Consider the following 27,699-nt stretch of genomic DNA (forward strand, 5'->3'; position numbering starts at 1 on the left):
ACTACATATTTTTTGTATCGCCACTTTTTGGCACACCATGATCCTACACATACCCTCTAATACCATGTTAATTTTTGATAACCCAGTTACATATCAATTGCACAATAAATTCATAGAAAGAAGCTCTATTTGATTTATAATAGTTAATACTCTCTAGGTTAGTTAACTTAAAATAAATAGTGGAAGAAAAATAAGATAAGCCAAACATAATTAGACAATAACACATATAGACCTAGGAAGCCCCATCTTGGGGAAAAATCTATAGCTATTGGATTTTCTATTTAGCCTAACAAAAAACTCTCTCTTCTAGAATACAATTTAGATTTTTCTACAAAACTTTACATACATAGAGCCCAACTTCTTTACTTAGCCAAAAAGGAAAGAAAATTTCTTTGCTTTCTTTGGCTTTAAAACACATAAAATCACTCTTTCTTTATGCACCTTAGAAACTCATAATTATCCTATTCGAAGAATAAAAAATAAAGTTGTTGCTAAAAATCCAACTTGAGTTGCCTTAAAGAAACTACACCTTCCAAGCTATAGAGAAAAATAAAAATCAACATAAGGAACCTACAATTCTTCATATGCACATCAACAATAGCATCCTAACCTTTTACATGAACAAGGTGAGTTGTTATATGAACAATATCTTACCCAAGACAAAAAAGTAAAAATTATGGAATTCAATAGTCAAATTCATTGTGGAAAAGTCCTATTGTGTGGTGTAAATGAGACATTTTTCTTTTATATTACTTCTATACGTAATTCCCTAATTCAACTCAGATCACATGATGATCTAAATAATTGATAGTTTAACATTCCTGAAGAGGTGGAATTCTAATCCTTCCACACCAAGTATATAATCTCTTGCATTATATCATCAAGATTTCTTAACAAGAGGGTACAATTATGAAGACACCTCAATTTAAATTTCCCTATTAGAAAAGTCCCTTTAAAATTTTCCTTCACATCTCTAAAGATAAGAAATTTTTAGAAGTGAAGCATTAAAGAAAATGAGTTACCCTTTTAGGCCTAAATTATAATAAAGAGAGTAAACACAAATTTGACAATGTGAAACAAGGAAAGAAAAACATTAAACTATTTTTTCTTTTTCAATTGAAAAATGAAAGGAAAGAAAGAGCCTTTAGATTGATGTCCACATAAACTAAAAAAAGATTAACAAAACCTTAAAATGACATTCAATTATAATAGAGAGTAGAAGGTTATAAATGGCCTTCTATTGCTTCTATAAATAAAAAACACCAACATGTTGATAGAAATGGTAGTGCAGCAAAAGGAAATGACCAACCAATGACCTATGATGCTTACAAATTTAATCAAAATATTTTTACAACCAACATGTATAATAGAGTACACAATACACACAATCTGCAATTATGTTTTGAAGATGAGAATTTAAAATTGATAAGAGAGACCTTGATTTTCTGTTGAGTATCAACTCTATCCATGTCCTAAGTTGTATGTTCTATAACTGTTGTAAAACACTATAATAAAACAAAGATCCACAAAAACTAATTCGTGGCTAGAATTGCTATAGCTAGATGGCTAGAATCAAGTCCACCGGAATATGTCTTTGCATTGTTAGATACTTGTGAAGCTACAACTACAAAATCATGTGGATGTTCTTTGTTATCTCTAACTAAAGCTAGATTAGTTTATTAAATAAAGAAAAACATTAAGAAATGATAATTCTAATTATATATCTTCTTACAAAAATGTACAAAAGTTATAACAAAATAATTAGACATATTACTTATACTTAAATATTCAATGTACAATGTATTTTAGTGATGTTCTAGAACATTCCTAAAAGAGTTGTTTGGCTAGGGGTATACACAAATTTTAAATATGATAAGGAATGCACTTAATTTTAGATTCAAATTAGTGAAATGAGTAAAGAAGAGATTGTAGGCCAATATTGATTGTAAATTGAGGGGCATAAGATCTCTTAAACAAAATGAGTTAATGTGCATCTCGTCATTGATATTTTAATCTCTTTTGATTTTCTCCAACATAATGAGTTTATTGAACATCATTATGATTAGTTCATGGACATTAGATCTTAGGTGGATTTTTTTATTTATAAGAAAACTTGACATTTAATTAGCTACTCAAAAAAAGTTGTAAGAGAATGAAATTAAACAACATGTGCTAGTAAATAATAATCTAAACACTAAACAAGATTTTGAGCTTGATTGGTACAAAAAGCAAGTGTAAGACATCAATTGAACAAGACTGATATTACAAATCAGAAGAATGGAGATGCCTAGAACATTGAACATCTTCAACACATATTTGCATAAACTTATTATTAATATATATATATATGAATATTTTAAAACACTCTTTCTATAAGCTTAGAAAATGATAGAGATGTTAAGGTAAAAGCTTTAATGCTCTACTTTCACCGTAGTCATATCTTAGATAGGAATAGTGTTGCAGTGCATTATTTTGTTTCATTATGATATCATTTGGATTCAAATGAGTGGTATTTAAGTTGAATTTATGATTCTGTATTTCAGCAAAGTAATAGGGAAAAGGATCTAGTACTTGAGTGTATTCCAATGGTTGTTGAGTGTATTCTAATGGTTGTATAGTTGTTGTGGCACTATTTTTCAACTTTTTAAAATGAAGTGAGCTATAGACAAGGGCTTAGCATGTTCTTGAAAAGGAAAATTGTTGCATCTTCATTGCAGCCCCTGAATTTCAAAGAGTTAATTTGAGTAGTCTTCACCAACTATAGACTGCATCAAGACTAGGATGTCACCCATCCCAATACAATTTTGACTCCCAAAAATTATGTCCAGTTTAACTTCTTAACCCATATTATAACCAATTGAAGGCTTACCAAAATGATTGGTTGTTAAATAGAATAAGGTGTAGTTGTGTATAAACCTTTAATTTTTGGCACCCTTTTTCCAACTAGCTACAATTATGTGTGTCATGTAGATGGTGGGCCTAGCATGTTCTTGAAAACGAAAATGTTGCAACTCATCTACTTATGTTTTTTTATCTTCATAGTCTTAAGTAGTCTTCACCTACAATAAACTAACATGCATTCATTTGTGAACTAAAAAGGAGTTTGGATTTATATCTTATGGATAGTTCCATCAATTCGAAATAATGCAACTACTATACTCTATCAGAGCTTATTTGAAAAAACTGACCAAATGTTATTATTAGTTTTTTTAGGAGTTGATTGTGTGAATAATTTTTATTATTAGTGTGTCAGATTATACTACTCAATCCATCATCAGCATTTCTTCTTCTCCTTTGCAATTACATCTTGATGGTGATCCAAAATGCTAATGATAGAAGATTTTCACACAATCCAATTCAGAAAACAAACTAATAATATTGATGAATCGTTGAAATCTGACAGCTCTAAAAAGACCATTTTTAAGTATCAAATAGCTTATTCTAATGTCTCTTGGTATTCATGATGTGTTAGGATATGTACAAGTTTTTTAAGAAACTTCAACATTTTTTAATGTTGCCATGTCAAGTTTTTTTATTGTGGCAAAATTCTGCCAAGTTGGAGTTTTCCAACTACAACCTCAAGGATAATACTTTTTAATAGAATAATATTTTTGAAAAGAAAATAGGCTTCATTATTGTCTTCCCAAGTAAGACAACACATATTCCCCAAATGATAATATTATTAGAATAGCAAGAAATCAATCAAATAACAGTTTAATCCAATTGTAAAAATAAATTTTAATTAAGTTTGGCAAGGAATGATCGAGAAAAAAGAAAATCAAATAAGAAAACTCATACCCAAATATAGAAATGGCATAGTTCCCCAATATTATTTCTACTAACCTCTCTTATAGCTACTGTAGTTGGATCTGTTTGCTTCAGACTCATGTTATGACAACTCACAATAACTTCCTCTCCAAAGACCACAACAGCACCAAAAAGCTCACCATCTTTAGATTCTACAACATCGTATGCTTCTTTTATTTCCTTGGATAAGAACTGAAAGTCCCTATTCTCAACTGCTGACAAAAGCATAAGATATGCTTAGCTATTAACTTTCACAACTAGGCAAACTACATATTGGACTATTGCAAAAAGAGATATCAGTATCTAGAGAGATGATATAAATACAAACCTTTCTCATTACAGGAAATCATGGATGCCATAGAGACAATCTTGTCCTTGGACTCTGTATCTATGTGAACAAAAATCAATACACTCTTAAGTTAGTCTATAAGAAATGGAAAAAGATAACAAGGTTCGGTAAATTTGAGTTCCCAGGGATAACAAATACTAAGAATTTGAATTTTAACAATAATGGTATTTTACCCCTAGAGAAAATAAGCTCAAGTATATTTAAACTCAATTCTTTCACAGCTATTCAATATAATCTTGTTGATTTAAGCTCTTTTGCCTAGGTATGTCTTGTTCAATTTTATTGGATATCAGCCTAAATGTAGATAGCTCTTTCTAGTCCTTATGAATCCTATTGAATTTAAGTAAATTGACATTGTGCCTGGGTATACAATCTTATTCAATTTCATTGGATGTCACACTGGATGTGAATAGCTCTTTGTAGTCTTCATGGTAGTAAAATGATAGCCCTATCCTTTTCTTTTTACAGGTCCTTTCCGATGATAATCCCAATTATGGATACAATGCTACAACAGTTGGTTATGAAGATTTAATGGCTGCAAGAATTATTGATCCAACTAAGGTAAGATTGTATATTCATTTGATGTATTTTATTTTTATTTTTTCAATTTACTAATTGGTGAAATGAATGCAAATTACTATCATTTAAGTCCTTGCAAATATGGCTTATCAGGATGTTCGCTGACTGTGTATTTGCGTAGTGCCCTTGTTATAAAGAGAGAAGGAAAATGCAAGCCTATGTTGGATGTGATTCCAATTGTCTTAGGCCTTTCACCCTTTCTAAATTATTATGTCTATTATACATAGGTAGGGATTATACTGTATCATATTGAAATTGAATGAATACCAATATCTATTATAATATGACAGGCAACTAGTTGCTTGCGAATTGTTAGGAAGCTCACCATGATAAATCGGTCACTGCAGTCAGAAAAAAATAGCTACTGAAATGTCATTTTGGTTGACAATAGGAGAACATAAGAACATAAGAGGACTCTTTGAGTATGATGCTATTATTGCTTATTGCTATTATTTCTTATTCATGATGAGAACATTGGGTATGGTTCTAGCTTACACTCATTTTTTTTGAGTCTTGAGTTGTCTTATATTTTTCTCTAGAGATGATAAGAAGAAACTTATATTTATGTGAAGGCTATTGTCTCTCAAATACATGATGAATAGATTGTCTAGTACATTCCACTATTTTGAGAGATATAGTCTTTAACAAAATGGCTCAGAATAATAACAATACCATAGCCAATACTGAAACTAGGATCGGTATAAATCATAGTATTTACTATTAATCACTATATTAGTAGGTGACATGTCAGGAAAAAACCAATTATGTTAGAGAAATTAGCAGTTATGAGATGATCAATCAAGAGGAAACAGTTGAGAGCTTAGAGTGACACAATTTTTACATGATCATATGAAATGAAATGTGCGTGTGAGTAGAAAAAAACTAGAAAGACATTGAGTATAGATGAAGGAATTAAATGGATGGTTTTGGAGCACTCAGCATAGACACTCAGCATTCAGTACATATCATCATTCAAGATCAAATGGGTGTGTGGGATTATATGCACAGTAAACAATAAAGGAGGGAATTGAACCCTTCCTGAGGCTCACACTTGTTGAGGTCCACTTTAGCAATGGCCCTTCCTGTGAAATTGCTGTCTAAAACCTTTCTAATGAGATAATGTGTTATGAGCTCTTCATCAGTGGGATGGAATGTGAATCCAAGAGGTAGTTGTGCATCACCCATATCATGACTTTAGTGGCAAAAATTGTGCCAACAATTTTGTGCAGTTTTTTACCAACGTATTGGTCAAAATTTTGACCAACTAGTAGGTTGGTCAAAATTTTGACGAGAAAAATTTCAACCAATGGGTTGGTCAAATTTGGTCAAAATTTGGTCCAAAACTGGGTCAAAATTTCGACCAATAATGGTCAAAAAATGACCTCAAATGTACTAGTGGGCTGAATGGAGGCAAAAATAGCCAACCGCTATCAATACATCAATTTTTTCATTCATTTGGGATTGAGGAGTGAATATATATTTTGTCTCTTGATGTGCCCTTGTGATATATGCCCCTATAGTGATCTTTCTTTGTGGAGAAGGAAGGGTCTCACTACCTACCACACCTACTACCTTCATTAAGACATTCTAAATTTTCTAACATATTGAATATTGAATGTTGACTTAATATTGAATGTTACAATATTTATTTTTTGCATGACAACTCTTTTTAATTTTCTTATGCAGGTCAACTTTGAAGATTTTAATAAATGACTTGCATTAGGATTTATTGTACTCTTTTTGAGGGATTTAGCTCATTGGTTCACTGCAAGTTTTGAGAGGAAAGTTTTTTTTTTTTTTTTTTAGAAAACTCTTAATATCTCTTTTCTACATTAGAACTCTCAATGTCACATAATCAATTAAACCCCACATCAACACCTAGAGACAAAGTTTTCTCTCTAATGTTAATGTGTATGGGGAAATGGTTATCAATGATAGATCTACCAAGTACAACCAATTGAATAAGGGTGGAAGCATAAGATATTTCTATGAAGAAGGATCGTGATGTTGGAAACAATAATTGGAATAATTTTTGTGTTGTCGTTGATGTCAAACCTACTTGAGAGACATTTAGTAATAGTTTAGAGTATCATATATATTGATTTATAAAGAGGGTTTTAAAAAGAGATAACTAGATTAACTAGTGAATTTGTTGAATAAAGAGGAGCAAGAATGTTGGAATTACATTGGGCACTTGATCAGTTAGTCTTTAACAAGATAATGTGTTGTTTAATCATTATATGAATTAAAGAAGATAGTTGAGTTGATACTTAGACAAGAAGACAAGCGATTAAGAAATTCTTTAAGTTTGATGCAGTGATAATTTTACAAAGCTATTGAAGTAGAAGATTAAAGAACTTAAAGGTTAGATGAGTAAACAATATTAGTCAAGTGATAGTTATGGCTGAGAAATTTGAAGAAGAAAAATGTAGTAGCAATTGAGCGTAATGAAGATCAAGCAAGCCGGTGGACATTGAGTGAGACAAGACAATAGAGATCAAGCTACACAGTTTTGACCAAGAAAAAGAAGAGAATGATGACCGAGTGTCAGCAAACTAATAGTTTGTAAAAGAATTGATTTTAAGGCTGGCATAGTTGAATTTTTGGATTAGTCAAAATGTGTGGATGATAAGGATTGTTGATTTGGCATATTTAATGCACAAATAGAGTTTCTTATGTGGTCAAAGGAAAATATTTATAGTGAAGTTTCTAGAAGTGTCAAGAAAGGAGTAGAAGGACAAAATAATGGATAAATTTAATGAATCTAACCAAACCCTATGATCTACGATGATTTTTAAGTGGAAAAATATCAAAGACACTTATTTAATGAGGCATAAGAGATTTTCTAAGGTTAGTTCATTGTTGATTGGCAATTTTATGGAGAACCTGTGAAGAATAGAGTAACAAAGGAAAAGTGAAAAGATTTGTGAAATGTGATTGGTTGAAGGGATACCAAGAAGATTAGAGAAGGAGATGATAATGAAGTCCAATCAATGAACTAGCAAATGAGAAAATAGAGATCTGAATTTGCAAAGTGAGTTGTATCTTTATAGATCAAACTTGATGTTACTTTCTAACCATTATGGAGATGAAAATCCATTTTGCAAAGTTGACCTAACAGTAATTTTGTAAATCCTTTAATCAAGGTGACATTCTAATGGAATGATTCAAAGTCCTCTAACTAGGCCACTCCTAATAGGGTGATTAAATCCTTTAAAAAGGTCACACCTATTAGTATTTTATGTAACCTTTAACAGGGTTGGCTCTTAACCCAACTCACTTCAAAAGAGTGAAAAGGGGTAGCATGTTAGTTGGTTTTTTTTCTCAAATTGGGTTTCCATGTCGAATCTTAGTGTCATATATGTGTGAATGTTATATGTTTATGATCTAATAGATGTAATTAAAAGTAGTCATTCAATATTCAAATTTTTGTGAGGATATTTTGGTATAGAAAGATATGTTGAATGGAGTCTACCTAGCTCTTTAACTTCAAGTGCAACAATTATAGAAACATATAAAAGTATAGAGTTATTGTGACAAGTTAAATTGAATAAAATTATATGTTATAGAGACAAATTGAATTAAATAAGGTGTTTGTAGACAACATAAAATCTTGCATAATGATCAATTTCAACTATCCATTGTAGGGTAAAAAAATATTTAAAATAAATGTTCAAGAAGTATAATATCATAATGATCACTTTCAACATAAATAATGACATCAACAACTATTGTGGTGATCAACTTGGGAGATTCCAAGGCCCTTCTCTCCATTGCATCTAAGATCAACCACCCTACCCATAGGCCATCTTAAACATCACATAGTAAGAAAGATATTAAGCTTGGAAAATTAAGTCAACTTTGACTATTTGTAACACTTTTAGCCTAGGAATCAAGCCTTAGAGTGTGATGTTTAAGTTGTCCCCTGTCGGCTTACCTACCCAACCAATCTCTACTAGTACTTCTTATAGACCCCTAAAGTAATATGAAATCAGCATTATGAAAACCAATAATAATAACATCAAACAACCTATAAGAAAAATAACATCAATCTCCTAATCCCACTTTGTTATTTCTTGATCTTCTTCTTCTTCAACATTTTTTTCGATGGGGTGCTCTTTGCAGAGCATAAGTGAGAACAGGTTACAATGCCAGATATGGGGTAAATATTTAGCAGGGATAGTAGATGATAGGAAGCTAGAAAAAGATGTAATCAACATGGATAGTCGTATGCTTAAGGAGATAAATCTTGAGGAATACCTAATGAAAGATGAAGTTGTCACAAAGGATAATAACTATATCACCATTAGTTTTTATCATTTGGATTCATCCCAAGCTTACCTATGTAGAGATAAGTACAACTAATTAAGAGATAAAACCTATTGAACTAATTTGAGATTCCAATCTTACCATTGCTGCTAATGAATATACTGGAGCAATGTTGTTGAAGAAAACATTAGAGCTACTACATAGTTTTCCACATAATGAAAAAGAAGATCTGGGATACCAATTGCATAAGGTCACATCAGAAATGGAATGACATGTAATTCTCGATCATCAAAAAATAAGAAGAAATGTTGAGAATATGAGTTGCTTAAATATCTTGTCAAAACTAGCTCAAAAGTTGAACTAGGTGTGTTAAACCCCACCAGGGTCCTAGTAGTTAGCATTGGTACCGAAAAGGCCTAGTTTATTACACATGTAGTACCAGGTTTCCCTTTTTCCAATTGTCCAATGAAAAACCAAAATTCTATCTTTGTGAGAGGATGAGTCAACCATATTTAAATATCGACACATAACATAAGTGGTTGGTAGTAGTTGATCCACCATCCAATACCAAAGGTGAGATCTTTCTACATCATCATTGGGAGCATAAGCATTAACTATGCCAAAAGAATGGTTATGAAAAGATAACAAAATCCAACCTATTCTTTGCATGTTGTTAGAACCATGTAAAATGATAAAAGAAACTAAATGAGGGAGAGAGATGAATAAGTACATCACCTCAATCAGCATAGTGCTAAGAAGAAAACATGGCACTATTCGGTCATAATACTTGGAAGCGAAGAAGAAAACTAGAAATTTTAACCTCCTGGAGACAAAGAATATCTAGGTGACCAAGCCTTCATCTGGTATCACAAAAAAAATATTTTCTGAGGAGGCCTATAAGAGCATGAACATTCCATGAAAGAAAATTCTTGATAAAAAGTCTTGAATGTCCTCCATGTCCCTATGTTAGGAGAAATTGTTATGAAAGCAAGCTATAGTGGGTTTGAGAGGACAAGAATCTCCTGTGGAGATGAATCTCTTCTTTTCCCCACCATTGATATTCTTTGACTAGGCATTCAAACTATGAGAGCATTGAAGATATTAGGTTGAAATTATAAAAGAAGATTGCAGAGTACAAACTTAGATGGATTGAGAAACACTCATAGAGACTTCTATCATCCCCTGGGAAATCAAGTTTGAAGGAGGCACCATGAGAAAAGAAACATTCAAAACAAGAGGAACCATATTAGCGGTTGCCTAAATAGGCTCCAAGGAAGCTTGAGAAGTAGTTAAAGAAACCTTTTTGGGAGCCTGAGCAGGATTGAGCTATTTGGGAGACTATTTGTTACACTCAAGCAATGGGAAATCCTTAATCTTATGCTCAAAAAATTGACACTAATAATAGGTGTTTGATAAATTTAACTAGAGCATCTTGACCTTTTGGGTGAGGTGGTATTGCCAATCTAGGTATCAATCATTTATTTTAGGTCTTGTGAGAGGTCAACCTCTACACAAACCCTTCTTTCAAGATGAGCGATATTAAATTTAACATCATCTATGCAAATGACCTTACCAACAGTTTGTGCAATAGCATGCAAGAAGGTCCAGCAAGGCAATGGGAGACTAAGAAACTTAGCCCACATAGAGACTTAATGCATTTTTTCATCTGAGATGGTAAAATCTCATGACCACCTCTACAAAAACTAGGAGGGAAGACCCAACAGTCTAGGAACCACATCAAAACACCTAGTCAGCCTAGCTAGTATTACTAAATTGAAACAAAAAAGTCCCTTGGTGGAGCTCTATATGTCTTCAAGTCATATTCCATAAGGAACCTAAGCTTTGGCAACCCATTCTCTAAGTATGCCTTTAGAGGGAATGCAACCCACAAAATACCTTATTAGGGTTTGTTTCTCAAGTTATGCACATGTAAATTACCAAAATCCTAAGCATTAAGAACAATATCAAGAGAGGAATAACCTCATGGAACACCTTTGGTGCAAACTTGTGGGGACATTTTCTTGGGGGAGCCATTAATGCTAGTAGTAGAAGCTCCAGCATCAACATCAACTACTAGGCCAAAACTGGTTGAAGCCAATATAATAAACCTGAAAAATCCTATAGTAAATGTAGTATGATAGAAACAAGGCATAAAAGGATTCAATAAAAGAGTCGTATAGTTTCTCAAACCCTAGCAGAGTGCATCTACCAAATTCCCCAATTTTCCAGATCTAAGTGAACATTTTGACTACTGGAATGTTTTAATTTCTTTAATTTCTTTGCATTGTATATCAATCTTTTTTGTTTTTGATTAAGGAAAACAGGTTTTGAAGGGTGCCTAAAACCTTATACAAAGCTTAGGATTTTCAATAAGCACATAACCAAAGATGGAACCGGTTACTCTCCAGAAAAGGAGGTAACCATGGTGATAAAACTTATCACCAACAAAAAGGAGCCAAAGAATCCAACAATGGGCTCCAACACCTAAACCTAGGCACATATATCATTTTTTTTTGTTATTATTATGACATAATAATTAATGAAATATATATATTTATGTGGTAAATAATGTTATCCTAAAAAATATCATTTAACAGACATTAATGTGAAATAATGTTTGCTACTAAGCTTTACCCAAAAAAAGGCAAAATGAATATATATAGTTGAATTGATTTTGATTATCTATTTAATTTTATGTCATGTATAGATGTCTTAAATAATATACACTCTTTAAAATAATACTTTTGATCAATGAGTACAAAATAGAAATAAGAAGAATTCCATATACATCCACACTTGAGAAGTGAAAGGGAGAGAAACATTCGAAGACAAAAGGGAAGAAGATTAAAATAGCTTTATTAAAATTTGATTTTTGGAACATTTTGATCAAGAATGAAAATAATTTCATCCATGATCTTGAAGCACTTAAAGCGACATTTTTTACTTAAACATAATATTCCAATGACAATTCCAAACCCAAATCCAAAACTCAACCCGACTCCCACTTCCCACCAAGCATCATCCCATTGCTCATCATTTACATCTTGAGTGTGAGTAAAATTTGGAGAAGGGGAAGAGGAACAATTTGTGTTGATCTGAAGTCCACAAAGATATGCATTGTTTGAAAATGATCCGCCATTGAATGTGAGAAGCTGACCCCCTGTTGGTATTCTACCAGATAAATTATTGTATGATACATTGAAATAACTCAAATATGTAAGAACTTGTAGCTCTCCAGGAATATCTCCAATAATATTGTTCTTTGAAATATCAAGTGATTCCAATTTCACAAGATTTCCAAAAGAAGCGGGAATCGTTCCATTGAGATGATTTCTTGACAAATTGAGAAACTTTAGGCCAATGAGGTACCCAATGTCTTCTGGAATATTACTTGAGAAGTTGTTGCCTGAGAGATCAAGACATCGAACCATTGCCAAAGATTTTTCATACTCTAGATATTGGCCTTTGTTAACTATTTCCATGTTGTCTACATAAGGAATTGAGCTAGAATTTGAATATTGAAGGACATCTGAGCTTTCTGTTTGATTTTTCATTGCTTCCAAGTTACTCAAGCTAATTGGAATAGCTCCAGACAAATTGTTATTTGACAAAACCAAGACTTGAAGATGTTGTAGTTTTGTCAATTGTAATGGTATTTCACCTGTGAATCTATTTGACCCGAGTACTAAAATTCGGAGATCAATCAACTTATCTAACCAATTTGGGATTTCTCCATCCATGTTATTATATCCGAAATCTAAAATCTGTAAAGATGTACACTTTTGAAATGAAGATGGAATTGGCCCTTGTAGTTTATTACCTCCTAATTTTAATGTTTGAAGACAAACCATGTTCTTGATTTCACCTTTGAACTGATTTTTTTCTAGATTCAAAACCTTCAGTGTTGTTGAGCAATTACCAAAGCTTGCAAACAAATTACCTGTAAACCTGTTCTTTGACAAATCCAGAACCTCTAAAGAAGGACCTTCACAAATTGAATGTGGAAAGACACCATTGATACTATTATTTGCAAGTGACAAATAAATGAGTCGGCTAGAGCTATATTTCTTTTGGCTTGTTTGACTAATCTTCTCAAACTGATTCTCTGACATGTCAAGAAACCTTACATTAGGATGTGGCATGAGAATATTCCCTTGCAACTTATTCCTATGTAAGTCCACATATTGAACATCAAATGCACTAAACTTTGAGGGCAATGCTCCTTCAAATTGATTGTATGAGAGATTGAGTCTCTCCAAGAGTGTGAGGTCCGACAACCATTCTGGAATATTTCCCCTCAAAGAATTATTAGATAAGTCTATTTGGCTTATGCTGTATTGAGTGGATATGAAAGATGGAAAATCACCGTGCATATTACATGAACTGAGACCCAAATATTGGAGCTGAAATTTAGGGATCCAATTGGGATGGATATCTATTGTCAAGAAATTTTTGGAAAGATCCAATATTTGCATTTTTGTCAAACCATCTAACTGAGAAAGTAAAAAATTGCCACTCATATAATTATCACTGAGATAAAGATGCTCTAGGGAAGATAGATTACTGATAGTAGATGGTAGACTCCCGTTTAATTGGTTTGACGAGAGGTAAAGTGTCAACAACTTTGATAGTTCACATAAAGAGCTCCATGGAATATTGCCTCTAAGCGAGTTATAAGAAAGATCCAAGATGGTCAGTAAGGACATATTTGTAATAGCAGGAGGAATAATGCCTCCAATTTTGTTATTCCAAAGAGTCAATTGTCTCAATGACGACATATTCCCAATAGAGTTTGGAATCACTCCTCCCACATTTGAATGTTCAATGTATAGGATTCTGAGTTGCGAAGCATGCCGCACAATGGAGGAGAGGTTTACTCTGAGATCAGGGTTGTCGTACAAGTAAAGATTTCTCAGGTGGGGAAGAGCTAACACGGTGGAAGGGATGGAACCATGGAGACTGTAGTCGTCGAGGGAGAGGGTAACCAAAGATGTAAGGTTTGAAATCCACATGGGAAATGGCTGGTGGGCGAAATCACTATCAATAAGGTAGAGATGAGAGAGGGAGGTGAGGTTGACAAGAGGAGAGAGAGTTGTACCTGACACCCCAGACAGACACAGTGATGTGAGGTTTGTGAGGGACGCAACATTCTCGACCAGTGCACCATCACCTCCACTTGATGTAACATTCACATCGTACATGTAGAGCACCTCCAAGCCTCGCATATTTCGAATCCAGGAGCCCGATTGCCTCATCTCCAGATTAGGATTGTAGGAGATGTCCAGATATTCCAAGGTAGACATGTTCCCAATCTCACTTGGAATCCGGCCAGTAAGACCACAACCATAGAAGCTCAGATGAGTCAATCTTGTGAGGGTCATGGGGAGATGTGAAGGGAAGGGAAGAGGGGACAAGTCAACATAACTGAGGTCGAGGTACTCCAAATGGTGCAGCTGGAATAAGGCAGGGAATATCTGGCTGCTCGAATTCTTCACCGCTGCTGACAAGGAAAGATCATAGTAATCAAAGGTGATAGTGCTAGCGTTAAGATCAAGTCGAGCCACGTGGCCAGAGACCCTGTGGCAGGTGATTCCCAGCCAGGAGCAGCAGTAGAACCCCTTCCACGAGCTCAGGTAGTCATATGGATCAGCCAGCTCTTGTTTGAGGCGGAGGAGAGCACTTCTTTCTTCTGGAGGGCATCCTCCCCAGATTGAGGTGTAGGAGGAGCAAGAGGTGCCCAGCAAGAGTAGCACCAGCAGCAGCAGAAACATGTCTCGAGAGCCCATCTTTTACTTGAGACCCTCTTAATCTCGATAATATTAATAATCAACCCACAACGCTACGAATTGAGGCTTCCTCTTCTGTCTATGAAATTGGCTGCAAATCGATGAGTATTTATAGCATAACAATAAACCCACACACCCTGTGCCTTGCATAACTCGATTGTTTTATCTTTGTTCCAAACAAAGTCTTCGCTGGGTGCAGAAAAGGGATTTAGCAATAATTTTCTAAGACTGGAAAATTCGCAGAAGATATTAACTGTTAAGATCGCTTTTCAGTTTTCAATGTATCTATCAATTTCATAGTGAAGAGTGCGCCACTGAGTGCCATTTAAGATATTTTCTCAATCCTTTCTTATATAAAATAAACTTCGTTTCTATTTTACACTTATTGTTCAGTGAATATAAGAAATCTCCCAGCCTTTTGAAGTTGTGTTTGAAATTGTAAATTTAATTAAAGAAAAGGTTGGAAAGATTAGAAAACGCCTATCATTATTATTTTGAAATTGATTATGTAAATTAAGCTAGTCAAAATATGTAACAGTAAAAAAATATGTTGTTATATGTTAATATGCAATTTATAATATTAAAAAAATTATATAAAAAATGTAAGAAATTTTCATTATTATAAGATGAAGAAAATATCAAATCTTAAAATCTCTTGTATAACTAATTAACAATATAAAATGATACTTTAAATTTTTTTTTGCGAATTTAAGTAATGTTTTCCAACCAGGCGTAAATTAAACGGTACTCCATTGCATAATTTCCACCTACCATTTAATTTTGTAAGGTATTCTCGAGTCAAAGTCTTTCCCATAATGGAACATACGTTTGTGGAAGTAATTCTGAGAAAATTCCACATTTGGATAGACACTGATCTGCAAAGGGACATTGTTGGTTTTGGATGGACGTTATTATTTTCTACATCCCGCCGTGTACGTTCCGTCCATAATTTATGAGTGCGTAACATCTGTCATGTTTGGTGTGATTGTTCAGTGTGAATTCATCGTCCGTTTTTCTCAGTGCGGTTCACTTTTTAAGATTCCAAGAGAACCCATTTCACACTTGCATCATTTGGTCAAATAGTAGAAATCTACATAAGAAATAATTAAATATTAGAAATAATTAGAAATCTATATTAGAAATAATTAAATTCATAATTGAAAAATATAAATAATAAAAAATTATATTTAATTCTAAACTAAACAATTATCTTATACAATCAATAGTGGAACTCTAAATGATTGGAAAAGAAATGGACCATCACCACTACTATTAAATATTCTAATTTGAGTCAATCTAAAAGGACTATTAATTTTTTAAGAATATTTTAAAATTTAAAATTTATTTTTCCTCATTCTTATTGTCCAAAATAATTTAGCCAAATAAACTCTTTTTACCCAACAAGTTAAATTATTTTAAAAATATTAAAATATCTCTAAAGTTGGTAAAGAACTAGTAGAGCTTGCGTTTGCCTATGTGCATCTGTATTAATATTCCATCGAACGAATAATAAAAGTAAATAGATTTTATATTCATAATTCATTTTAGATTTTTTTATTTTTGTTTATTCAAAATATCAATATTATATTATTTTAAATTAATATAAAATTAATTAAACATATTTATAAAGAATTTCAAATTAAAACTATGCTAACATTATTAAAATTATTATATTGTATTATATAATTTTATATTTAAATTTAGAATGTTATGTTCTATTCTAATATTTAGTGTAATATTATATTTATATTAATTTTTTAGGCTTTAGTAGTTGCTTTAAATTTATCAATGAAAATAATATCATAATATTTATTTATTTATTTTTATATTAAATATGATTTTTCTTATTCGTTTTTTTTTTAAATCTTTTGTAACTTTAATGATACTCACAAATGTTTCTTCATAGAAATTATTCATATGTAGACAACTTTGTGATACTTTTTTATAATTAATCATTTTTATGATTATTTTTTCTCTCTAATTAACTAGTTCACAAAAAATTAATTATTGTTATTGTGCATATGTTGTCATTTTGTAATGGTGAAATGTGAGTGTCATGCCTACATTATTTTATTTTAATATGTAATTTAATACAAATATTTTTAACATATGCTCAACAGTGTACTAGTTTAAGTTACATTAAACTTGCCTATATTGAAACTAAATTATGTCTTGAGGACAGATGTATCCAAAATTGAGGATGAGTTGTGGAGTTGTCTTTTTTGAAACTCAATGTTGTAACTTTTAAATCTGTAGAATATTCAAATAAGTTTTGTGCTCAAAGCTTTTGTTTCGTGGACCTTGAACTAAATCTAAATCATTTACAAAGTTCGTAGAAAATCATTAGCGTACATTATGTAGAAGAACAAATTATCACAAATAACTATAGATTGTGCAATCATATATCTATTCTCATATACACTTGTTAAAGAGTACTAAATCTGGATACAAAATAATAATTTAGATGAATATAGTGAAATAATTTAGATAGAGTTTTAATATCATATTAAAGTGTTGTAAATAACAAACAATATGGAAATAACACATTCAACATTTTCCTCTTAAAGAGGAAAAAAAAGGTTTGTGATTTGATTGGATAATTTTTGTGATATTGCTACTAGGATTCGATTGTGTAGTTTTTTTAGTCAAACTCATTAACCCATGTTTCATGAGTAGTGGTTCAAATGAACCCATTTACCATGATAAAGAATGGAACATTTGTCCACTTAACTTTTTCCAACACCATATTTTGGAACCTTTATAATGTCACACTATAAAAGATATAATTGTTTATTTTTATATATTTACTACATTCAGTATGAGTTTTCTAGGTTGATATGGACCACCCCACATTAATTATGACTCCTCATTGACTACATTAACACTAAAAATCATACTAATGTTTGAAGAAAACCTAGAGCTTAGAAGTAAAATTAGCATACTACATTGTTGATATACAACTACTTTCACTATTCATAATTCAGTTCATTAGTATGTATTTATTTTCCAAATAGCTTCATTATTCAGAATACAGCTCAGAGTATGGATAATATGAGGATTTCAATCCTTAAGTTACTAGGACTCCTATTAATGCACTCACATTGAACTCTTGCTTTTTCATCACATTTGTTGACCCTTTAGATTTTGAAAATTCAAAATTTGCTATGAATAGTTAGCATCTTTAAAATTCCAAATTCTGTAACCTCAATCATCTAATAGGCTTTTTCTTGTCAACATATAAGTACTACTTCATTACAAGCACCTACAAGTCATTACCCTATTCAAGAGGACATACTATCTATAACCACAATCTCAGTAATTTGTCATCCAATCTTAAACAATGTCCTTAACCAATTAGATAATAAATTTTAGCTGTTAACCACCTATTTAAGTATCAACAAATATTTCTAAGAACAAGGATACCCTCAATTTGTGTGACAATCATTATCTCATCAACCAGAAAATAAACCTAAAATCTATTTTCCAATCACATAAAACTCAAAGACCAATGCATTAGAAGATGATTGTCAATCATGTGGAGAAATATAATTATCAAACAATGCACCATACTATTCAACTTACTCAAAGTGCATACAAAAATTAACTATGGCATCTTCAAAACATATTCACACTACCTCTAAATTACCTGGACCTTTGGGTACATAAGGGCCATATGGAAACTGAATAGAAAACTACAATTTATGTTATTCCACTTATTAGTTTCAAAGTTACATAATTTATATTGTTACTAGATACCCTACTAAGGGTTTTTAATAGTGAGCATTTGATTTCCATTAACTTTCAAGAAACTTCATCAAACCTCTTGCAAATGGACCATAAAATAATATACTAGATCAAAATACAAATTATTGGCTAACCTCCCAAGAAAAATTATCCATCATCTTCCTTACATCCTTGATCATTGACACAACTCTATGTCATAAAGTTAGTTTAAGATCACACAATATGAGAAATAAAAAATTGGGAACAACTACCCTATTTTCCAAACTTACAACTCATCCACTTGATAGAAACTCAATGCTCAAATCACCCAAATTACCTTGAAAAACTAATCATAGGAACAAAATATAATAACTTTCAAACTTATTCAAAGATATTATACTCTTACCAATCAACACTTAAAGAACTATCATGGAGCAGTTTGACTATAACTTTCAAATGGCCTTTCAAAATTACAAGAAACACATATTCTTATGAATTTAGAAATTCCTAAGTAAGGTCTTTCCACTCACAAAATATACATAACCATGACCCAAGATAAGAAAGTTTTTTTGAAAAGAATTCAAATAAAAGTTGTTGGATATCAATATTATTCATTTATCTAGTTGCTTTGTTAGAAATCAATTATCACTTGTAATATCATAAGAAAATGAGGCTTTAAGATTACATACATATGTTTCAAACCCCTTTCCAATGCTACTTCTTTGCCTATTCTTTGGGTTTCTTTGAGACATTCTCTTACTCTAGCTTTTCTCCTCGTGGTGGCTGATTGGCCCCATATTTATCCTTCAAAACTTTTTGTTAGAATTAGAATCATTAGATCTTCCATGAGAACTAGAGTCTTACTTGATACATGTTTAATAAACTGTTTAACACTCAATTATACAAAATTTCATAAGTATTTGATGGATGAAGTCATATCCCTTCCAAATATCTAGTTTTCAAGGCAATTAGATTTGTGTAATTTGATTGGCTTCTTAGTCCATTATGACTTTAAAATTAAAAAAATTAGTGAGATGAATAATATAAATAAATGGTCTCATTCCCACCAATCTTTTCCAAAATAGTATCTTTTGTCTCTTCCATAACAATTGAGATTGAGATGAATTGGTAGAGTAAAATATAGTAGTGTAGCCTTCAACATAAAGAGTTGGATTAAAGTTGTGTGATGCACAATTCAATACACATCTTCTCAATATATGGTCAAGTACCCCATGAAACCCTTTTCCCTATTATAAAGGATTACTCATTCTCGTCTACAATTATATTCACTTGGGAAGATGTTTTATAAAAAGCATGTAGAATAGATGTAAATCCAATAGATGGATTTGTTTTACAACATACAAAAGAGATGGGTGATACATCTATAATAAAGGAGGTTTAACATAAAATTAATAGTTTCCATTGAAGGTAAACAATATAATAGATTTTAAACAAAAAATATGGTTTATGAGGTTAGAGATAGGAGGAATATGTTTCTTATTATTCTATTACCTTTAGTATTTATGTGGAAAGGTATATTTTTATAATAACTTTATATTATAAAATAAAGTATCTTTTACATTAAATTATCTTAATTTTTGAGAAGAGAAAAATACTTCTTATTATTTTCTTTTTAAAATATTTTATTTAAATTCATCTCATCCTTTTGAAAGATGATGTGACATAGTTATTGATAGAATAATCAAAATCATTCTTTTTAAGAGATATCTAATTTTACATAGACTTTTGGTTGATGATTATAAGTAATGTTAAACTCATCAAGATAATATTTTGTCTTCAGATTATGAAACTTTTTCTATATATCAAACTAAAATTAAACATATGTAGAATGGAAGTTGTGAACCACAAACACTAGGCAAACTTAAAAAATAAAAGTGAGAGAGAGAGTCAAATAAGTGAAGGTGACTGCATGGAGTGATAGAGTTAATACATAGGAGCGAAAAGAACTCATGTAAGGGGAAAATGTCCTTCTTACTACCCTAGTTAGTGTTCAATATGGTCATCATTTATATTCTTCCTCTGAAGACCCTACAATAGTACTATATTTCCATATCAAGTAGTGGGCATATATGCAGCTTTTAATTTCTTATGTTGTGGGATTTTTATGATGTTGGTGTAATATAGGTATTTTACCTTGGTTAATCATCACTTGGTATAGCACAACTACTGGTTTCATTGAGACTTTTCCTACAAGGTTATTTTCATGTGTATTAGGTATTTCTAGTTTCTTTCTACTAATGACATGCCCATTTCATTTCAAATGATCATCTAAAAATTGTATCAATCTAAGCTATTGTTGACACAAAAGTCTACACCCTTTCTTGAGGTATGACCCTCAAGAAACCTTGTGTAACATGGAAACAACCTCCAAATGTGGGACTAGTGCTCTGAGGTTGAATCTCTGGAGAAGGTCAACTTCCTCACTATCTGGGTGTACCTAAACTACAACTTGAGAGGAAAAGGGAGAAGGACAACTAGAGTTAAATATGCATAAAGGGAAAGGGGGGTGATGCACCAGATAGATTGTTGATCTACTTCTTCCAATAACTACACTAAAATCCAATAGACCATATAAGACATACCACTATATGTATTCTTTTAACCTTAACACCATAAAATAAGTCAAGAAATCAACGTAACCATGCAATGAATGCAACAAATTCACTTAATAGATTAGTTAATTGAAATGACCAAAATAATAAGGTGCTACAATCACCAAAATACATCCAAGAAAATGAGGCATAACAGATTGCACAAATTTAACTGGCTAAGAATGGATGAAATAGTAGTAATTTCTATTGAATAAGAGGGAAAATCATTTACAAGGAATAAATCTACAAAAGATCAGAGAAAATAGATCCTGAGAATTTTTTTTTAAATTCCTTTATGGGGTGCATGTATAACCTAGATAAAACCTTGAGTTCAAACTCCAACAGCAATGGAGTTGAGGTTTTAGAGTACATAATAAATGAAGAATTAGAAATAGATATGATCATGAAGTGCAATCTAATTTTGGAAGTGACAAGAAGAGACCAAAATAAGTGCACCCAGTCGCAAGAGATCAGATCACCAAAAATCTAATCAGTCCATGCTTTAAAGAGGCATGGAGTGCAATGGTGTCATGCAAACAAAGCCCAAGAAATCACTCGACATTGAAGAACAGACTCTGATAGTGTGTCATGGCCACAAGAAGATGATTCATGCCGTTGGCAAAAAATTGAGAGAGGGATAACACCCTGGGATATGTTATCCGTCCGCAACATATAGGGTTGATTGCGAGGGAAATTTGATTTTCTCAAAATTTAATGATGGTCATCGATGAAGGTCTTCATTCGAAACAAATGGCCTGTAGGCATCGAGAATGTCCCCAACAAAGGAATTTAGATGTAGCTATCAATCAAGATTCTCCCGTTGAAATAGATGGCTAAGATGTAGCAAGGAAACCCACAAGATGGGCTAGATCCAAAGGCTGTTCTGAAATTTTGAGCTTTAGTGCCTTGTAGAGACTCCATAGTATGAAGAAATGCTAGAATGGTGACACTTGGTAGCATCTCATACTTTCATGAGATGAGAAGACCATCTCACAAAAATATGAAGGCGTTGATGTTCCTTACTATTTGACATAATAGATGGTGATCTTTTAATCTTCCAATGAATCTCCACCATCGATCAGGGCATGTACATATTGGGCTAACTTAAGAGCCAAAGATAGGACCCTCTACCATCTGGAAAAACTCTAGATTTTGGGACCTTTTCGTAAACATTACAGCATGAAGAAACTCTGGAATGGAGATGTGTGGCAACCTCTCACGTAATTTCAGACTTCAAAGCATCAAAGAAACATTATGGTATGAGGAAATTTCAGAATAGCAACACGTAGCATAATAACGTTGGAAGTATGTGTACCAATCATAGACAACAAAACTCTGCCATTTGTGGACCCACAAAATTTGAGTTGGCACACATGGACAAATCAATATTGACATAACTCTTCTAATCATGGACGCATTAAGCTAACTCAAATGGAGCACTCATCATATGTGGTGCACTCTCACATTTTTTTGAGGATGAGTAAGTATATCACAAAAACATGAGTCGTTGATCCTTCGCCACGTGGTGCAATTTTAGGTTTCAGAGCCTTGTGGAAACTTTGTAGCATGAAGAAAATCTAGAATGGAGACACATGGTAGCATCTCATGTGATTCCAAAAGATAGGGAGATAGATCACAAAAACATGGGAGTTGTCAGATCTCATAGCCAATTAGCCCGACCAGGAGCAAACTGAGCTAACTCTGTCAAAAGAATAAACTATAGCTCAGTAAAAGAACAAACTGAGTCAACTTAATCAAAGAAGAGACCGAGCTAACATAAAATATTAGCTTCCAACTTTAGCATGATTACCCACTAAAAATAAAATAGTCCGTTGAAGGTCTCTCTAATTGGATATCCGTAATGGGCTAAATGGAGACAAAAAAAACCAACATTCATGGCAACTCAGAGGGGATGTTTTCCTGCTAAGAATAGATCAGTGGCCTTAAGAAATCCATTTGGCATGGAGTCCCCAAAGATAATGGCACATTGTCCCACCTAAAATTCCACAAAATTTGCAACCAATAAAAGAAACAATAGCTTTGGGGAGCTCCAAAAATCTTGGGAAAACTGTGCATGTGCACTTCTTGGAAGACAAGAGACCTAATCTAATATGTACATAAAACCTTTAACCTCCTCTAGAAGCAAGGTTTAAGGTGAATCCCATTGACTAGGATTGGAAGAAATTCACCATCAAGGTTGGATTGAAAGGAGTTGACCTCTTTGTAGTTGGTGATAATAAATGGGCCAATCCACAAAGCATCAATTTTGGAGTGCCTACCAAGTTTAGCCCTATCACTATCCCACTTGAGGAGAATGTCTCCTTCCTTGAAGATTCTAACTGTAGCCTTCCTTTCAAAACTCCTTTTGACCTATTATTGATGTGCCTCAAGTGTATGCATAGCTTGTTATCTCTTTTCTTCTAGCCCCATTACTTCAACTAGCCTGATTGTCATATCATCATTTTCAACAAGCTCTAATTGATTATCTAGTTCAAGAGAGGGAAACTCAAGTTAAATAGGAAGCCTTTCTTCCCTTCCATATACTAGCATGAAGGGTGAGTTCCCAATTTCTCTCTGTTGTGTAATTCTATCAGCCTAAAGGGCAGTCCTCAACCTGGTATGCCAACACCTCTAATTATCTTCAATTGTCTTTTTTATGATTCTGATGAGGTTCTTGTTGGAGGACTCAACCAAACCATTCCCTTTGGGATAATAATTTGAGGAAGTGTTAAAATATATTCCATGTTCAACAACACAAGAGCATATATGAGTTCCAACAAAAGACTTAGCATTATTTGATATAATAGTTGAAGGAACACCAAATCTGCTCACTATTCCATTAAGGAACTCAACCACTAAAGCCTTTTTTGCATCTCTCAAAGCTACTACCTCTATCCATCTCATGAAGTAATCTATGGCTACCAAGATCCATTTGTAACTAGAACTAGAGGGTGGGTTTATGGGACCAATGAAATTGAAACCCCATCGTGCAAAAGGTTGATCAAATTAAATAGGATGAAGAGGAAGAGCAACCAATGTTTGTTTTCCTAAGAAGAAGGCACATTTCTCACATCTCCTTAGCCACTTATAAGAATCATTGAATAAGGTTGGCCAATAATAACCAGCCCTCATTATCTCCATTGTTGTGATCCTAGCTGAGAAATGATTGCCAGCAGGGCCATCATGGAATTCTTTTAACAACCTATTGATTTGATCTGTATTGATACACCTTCATAGGACTCCATTTGGATCCCTCCTGAATAATATTCCATCCACCAAGACATAAGGAGTAGACTACAACCTAAACTCTCTTCTCTTAGCTATATTTAGACCTTATGGCTATCTTCCTTCTACCAATAAGGTAGTCATGTTGTGCAACAAATCATTCTATTTTTCATTCTTTGTTGGTTTCTCATCTTGTATTAAGAGGGCAACCTCCTCATACATCTCAAAATATGAGACCATTTTCTCACACAATCCTTTTCCTATTACAATCTTTGTGATCTTAATTTAAATGTCATATTCCCTGACCTTGGTGATCCATCCAACTCTCTTTTCATTGATATCCTTGTTCAACAGGAATTCCCTTACACTTGCATGTAGAACCAAGAGTTGGACCTTGTTATGGGACAACAAATGTCTAAACTTTTTGAGAGCCCTCACAATGGAAAGAACTTTCTTCTCTAGATAGCTATATCTTCTCTCATAGTCCTTTTGTCCTTCACTAAAGAAAGAAATGGGCTGCTCCAAGTTCTCTTCATATAAATGTGTTAAAACAACTTATATACTTGATTCTCCTCCAAGAGAATAGAGGATGAAATCCTTATCAAATTTGGGATTGAAAAGAGTGGGAGCTAATGCAATTGATTTATTGACCTCTTCAAAACTGGTCTTTCCTTCCTTGGTCCAAGTAAACATCATATTCTTCTTCAACATGGTTGTGAAAGGCTTCATTATAGAAGTAAGATCAAGGATGAACCTTCTCACAAAGTTGATCCTACCAAGAAAACTATGCAATCCTTTCTTGTGAGTGGGAAGTGGGAGAGAAAGAATTGCTTCCACCTTTTCTAAATCTGTCATTAGCCCATCTCTTAACACAATGTTTCCCTAGATATTTCCTTGATCAGTGGCAAACACACATTTTTTTTGGATTTATAGATACACCATACCCTCTAAATTTGATGAACACCTACCTTAGATGATCAAAGTGATCTTCTCCATGCTTTAAATAGATAGTTTTATCATCAAGATATATTAGAACAAAATTTTTGAACTCACCCTTAAAAGCCATTGCCTTTACTTTTTGAAATGTAGCACTTACATTGCTTAGTCCAAAAGGTATTTTATAATAGGTGTAAGTACCCCATTTGGTAGTGAATGTTGTTTTGTATCAATCTCACTCCTAGACTAAAACTTGGTTATAGCCTAAAAAACCATCTAACAAAGAAAACCTCTCTGAACCACTAACCTTGGATAGAACTTGTTGAATAGAAGGGAGGGGATGGTGATCTTTAAGAGAATCCTTATTAAGGTCCCTAAAATCTACACACAACTTGATTTATCCATTCTTCTTTCTAACGGGAACAAGATTGGCTACACATGAAGAGTTCTTAATAGGAAAAAAATATTGGCTTCTATAAGTTTGGACAACTCTTTTCTCATTAAGGGTTCAATGTTGGGATTGGCTGAACTTTACTTTTGTCTAACAGGATTTGCATCATGGTTTAAATCTATGGTGTGCTGAAATAAGCTTTGGTCAAAACCCTTTAAGTCTTCATATGTCCAAGAAATAACATCACTAAATTATTTACATGAATTAATGAAAACTTCTTATTCAGCCTCAAAGAATAGCTTTCCAAAGTTAAGAGTCTTTCCATCAATAATGGTGATAGGTATATAGTCATCCCTCCTTGCAGTCAAGTTCAAGCCTTTGCTTCTTGCTTGATCATCAAAATTAAATATTCCCTTTAAATCGACTAGACCTTTAGGCAACTTGTTGGAATTAAGATTCACAATCTGATCTCCATATTGACTTTGTAGCTTGGACTAATTTTTAGCAGAGAACTCTGCTTCATTTTGTAGAAAATTAACAATTTGCAAATTAGAATCAAAGAATTTCCAATTCGTGCAATTGTCTAGGACAACAGGCCTTACAACATGTCTTATCTATTTGTTCATTTGCATCAACAACATGTTCTAGTTTATCATAGTGAGCACCAATCCCTACAAGTTTGTCAACGTGTTTGTTTTTACTTCTAGGAACACTCTAAATATTGAATTCTTGGAAGTCCTCAAGTAGATCCCAAACTTTATACTTGTGTGACTTAAGAAGTTTCTTCTTTGTGATATTTTGATTTATGATTTGATTCACAACCAACTCATTGTCCCCAAATACTTTCAAGAGTTTTATACCCAATCTCTATGCAAGTTGGAGACCTTGAATCAAGGCTTCATATTTGGCCACATTGTTAGTGCAGTTGAATTGGAATCTATATGAAAAGTGTTATTTCTCCAAACTAGGGGAAACAAGCATTACACTAGCACCTAAGCCATTCTTATTCCTTGAGCCATCAAAGAACATATTCCATAATCCATTTGTATCTTCTTGTGCTTTTATGAGATTTGGAATAGGGGCACCCTCCTCAAATATACAATAAGTTCCATGGCTTGTCGCTTCATCTACTTGTATTGGATCAATTTGGAAAGCATTAGCCCAATCATCTAAAATATAATTAGGAACCTCTATTAAGAGAGTAGCATGTTCATGAGTTATGCATTCCTCATCTTCTTCATGGATTGTGCAATTCATATTTATGGGGCTAGGAGTATAAGTCTCTATGTGATTAAGGTTCAATGGTTCTATCTTTATGGAAGCCTTTGCTCCATATCTAGTTTTAAATAACATGTAGGACCAATCAGATGCAATATAGGCACCAATTTTTGCAGTGAAGTCCCTAGATAGGCAAATAGAAAAGTGTAGAGAAAGCTTAAAAACTAATATCACTTGTATAATAGTACAATTAGGACATGCATGAAATGCCATTTTTATATTCTTAAATACTCTCATTATTGGAATGGAACTACCATCCAATTGAACAACTCAGTTAGACATTGGTTCATATTTAATACCAAGAAGATCAGCTACACACCTTGGCATAACCAAGCTACTAGCTCCAGATTCTATTATACAATTGAGAACTAATTTATCTCCTATAATAAAAGAGAGGCAAAATGGGGGAGGTTTACTCTTCTTACTTGTTTCATCTTCTCTTATAGGTTGCACAAATCTTTCTGCTCCATCCACGGTAGCTGGTCCATTCTGCACTTTGAGAGTCTTTAATTCTTGTTGTAGTAATTCTAATTGAGATGGTATTGCAAGAACATTCCACATAGGAACATTGATATTGGTCCTCTTCATTTGATTTGCAATGTTGAGAGGATTGTATGTTGACTTGGTTGGAACCTCAGTGACTATAGGGTTTGGTATATGAATGGGAGTAGCATGTGGCTCTTTAGTCTTCTTGATATTTTGATTTTGTAATGGAACATCAACATTGTGTTGTACATTTGCACT

General features: G+C 32.9%; 1 protein-coding gene across 1 annotated transcript; it reads right to left on the minus strand.

Annotated features, from left to right (window-relative positions):
• Positions 1-11,839: 11,839 nt before the first annotated feature.
• Positions 11,840-15,163, minus strand: LOC149564993 (uncharacterized). The gene has a single exon (XM_089816996.1). The coding sequence runs from the start codon at positions 14,788-14,790 to the stop codon at positions 11,863-11,865; it is 2,928 nt and encodes a 975-aa protein (XP_089673122.1). The 5' UTR covers positions 14,791-15,163; the 3' UTR covers positions 11,840-11,862.
• Positions 15,164-27,699: the final 12,536 nt, after the last annotated feature.

This window comes from Cupressus sempervirens, chromosome 3 (genome assembly GCF_028749045.1).
Source record: "Cupressus sempervirens isolate cs-2001-9-10 chromosome 3, ASM2874904v1, whole genome shotgun sequence".
In the NCBI taxonomy this organism is placed as follows: domain Eukaryota; kingdom Viridiplantae; phylum Streptophyta; class Pinopsida; order Cupressales; family Cupressaceae; genus Cupressus; species Cupressus sempervirens.

Coding starts and splice junctions, on each gene's coding strand:
- LOC149564993 (XM_089816996.1), bottom strand. CDS start 14,790: ATGGGCTCTCGAGACATGTTTCTGCTGCTGCTGGTGCTACTCTTGCTG.